Source organism: Neophocaena asiaeorientalis, unplaced genomic scaffold, assembly GCF_003031525.2.
Source record: "Neophocaena asiaeorientalis asiaeorientalis breed wild unplaced genomic scaffold, Neophocaena_asiaeorientalis_V1.1 scaffold348, whole genome shotgun sequence".
NCBI lineage: Eukaryota > Metazoa > Chordata > Mammalia > Artiodactyla > Phocoenidae > Neophocaena > Neophocaena asiaeorientalis.
The window spans coordinates 829,767-831,382 of NW_020172672.1; the positions used below are offsets into that span (position 1 = coordinate 829,767).

At 60.4% G+C, this 1,616-nt stretch overlaps 1 protein-coding gene across 1 annotated transcript in view; it reads right to left on the reverse strand.

The window, feature by feature from the left end:
- The window catches only part of ZFP36L1 (ZFP36 like 1 zinc finger CCCH-type), a 5,373-nt gene that overhangs the window by 1,638 nt on the left and 2,119 nt on the right, over positions 1 to 1,616 (reverse strand). The window contains exon 2 of the mRNA XM_024739641.1: positions 43 to 1,008. Within this exon, the coding sequence (XP_024595409.1) occupies positions 49 to 1,008 (960 nt within the window). The 3' untranslated portion in view covers positions 43 to 48. The remainder of the gene's footprint in view (positions 1 to 42; positions 1,009 to 1,616) is intronic.

The window sequence follows — 1,616 nt, forward strand, 5'->3', positions numbered from 1 at the left end:
CGGGGCGGGGAGGTGGATAGGTTGGGGGGCGGCCCTCCCTACCCTGGTTTAGTCATCTGAGATGGAAAGTCTGCTGAAAATGGGCAGGCGTCTTGAGTTGTCCAAAGTGGGGGAGTCTGAGCCACTGTGGCTGCTGCTGGAGCTGCTCAGGTAGCCCTCCTGGTCCGAGAGAGAATCCTGAGGGCTGGGGGGAGAGTCAAACATGTGAGGGGACTCAGACATGGGCCGAAAGAGGAAGGTGGTTGGGGAGCCACCCCCGGGCAGCCCCATGCTAGGGGCAAAGAGGCTCGCCAGCTCCTGACTGGAGAAGGCGAAGGGGTTATTGGTGCCATCGGGCAGGGTGGGCGAGCCCAGGAGGTCATCGGCGCTCAGGATGGGGGGTGGGGTGATGGACGTGGGGCTGTCCAGCAGCCCCGTGGCAGCGGCGGTGGCAGCGGCACTGGGAAACCCAGCAAAGCTAAAGCTATGCTGGAGGCGGGGACGGTCAGCAGAGAGGTCCCGGGCCCCGGCCAGGGCACGGCGCTCCTCAGCGTTGTGGATGAAGTGGCAGCGGGGCCCATACGGGCAGAAGCCGATGGTGTGGAAGGTACGGCACAGCTCCGTCTTGTACTTGGGGTGGCGGGTCAGGCTTCGGAGCTCGTGGATGCCGTGCGCGAACTGGCACTTGTCGCCGTACTTACAGGCTCCGTTCTCCTCGAAGGGACGGCACAGCTCCGTCTTGTAGCGGCTGGAGTTGACCTGGCCGCTCCCCGGCTGCTTCTGGGTGGGCAGCAGCCGCTCGCCCCCTTCTGAGAAGGAGCGGTCTCGGAAGCGGCTGTCCCGAGAGCTCAGAGCTGGAGCTGGCTCGCCCTTGAGGCTGCTGAGGAGCTGGTTCTGGTGGAACTTGGAGCTGGGCAGGGTGACCGAGTGCCTTCGGGGGAAGCCCCCACCGGCAGGGGTGCCCACCGCCTTCCTGTCCAGCAGGCAGCCCCCCGCACCGGGAGGACTATAGTTGAGCATCTTGTTACCCTGGAGGAGAGAGAGGCAAGAGAGATGGCGGTTAGTTGACAAAGGCCATCCGCCAGGCCCAGAAGGGTACCCACTAAGGGCAGCCCCCTCCACGATCAGAAATGCTCCGTCTCGAAGGAACCCACCATCCCCACCTCTGCCCTAGCAAACCCCTCACCCTCTTTCTCCCATTCAACCAGCCGAGAGGGTTTACTCTGGCCCCAGGCATAAGAAGCCACAAAATTCCTGGCCTGTGTGAAAAATTGTTTTACACGTGCACCTACTCCACGCCGATCCCTGGAATGCACCCTCATATCCTGTCCCCAAAGCTACCACTTTCATCCATGAAATCCAACTTCTTCACCTCCCAAATAGATCCCTGTGTTGAAAATATCTCACACAACTCACAAACTCTCCTTTCCCACACTCAGGAGACTAGGAGTTAGGTCTCCTTTTAATCAGTCCCTGCCTAATTAGCTGCCGCCCTCCCCCCAAACCTGGCCTGAGACTCTCAACTTCCTCCTTCAGAAGCATTCCATTCCTTTGGCAACAGATTTCCAGACTGCCTTTGCTTTACCTTGCTGATGGGAGGGGAGAGGGAGGGGCAGGAAGAGAAATCCCTGATTGTT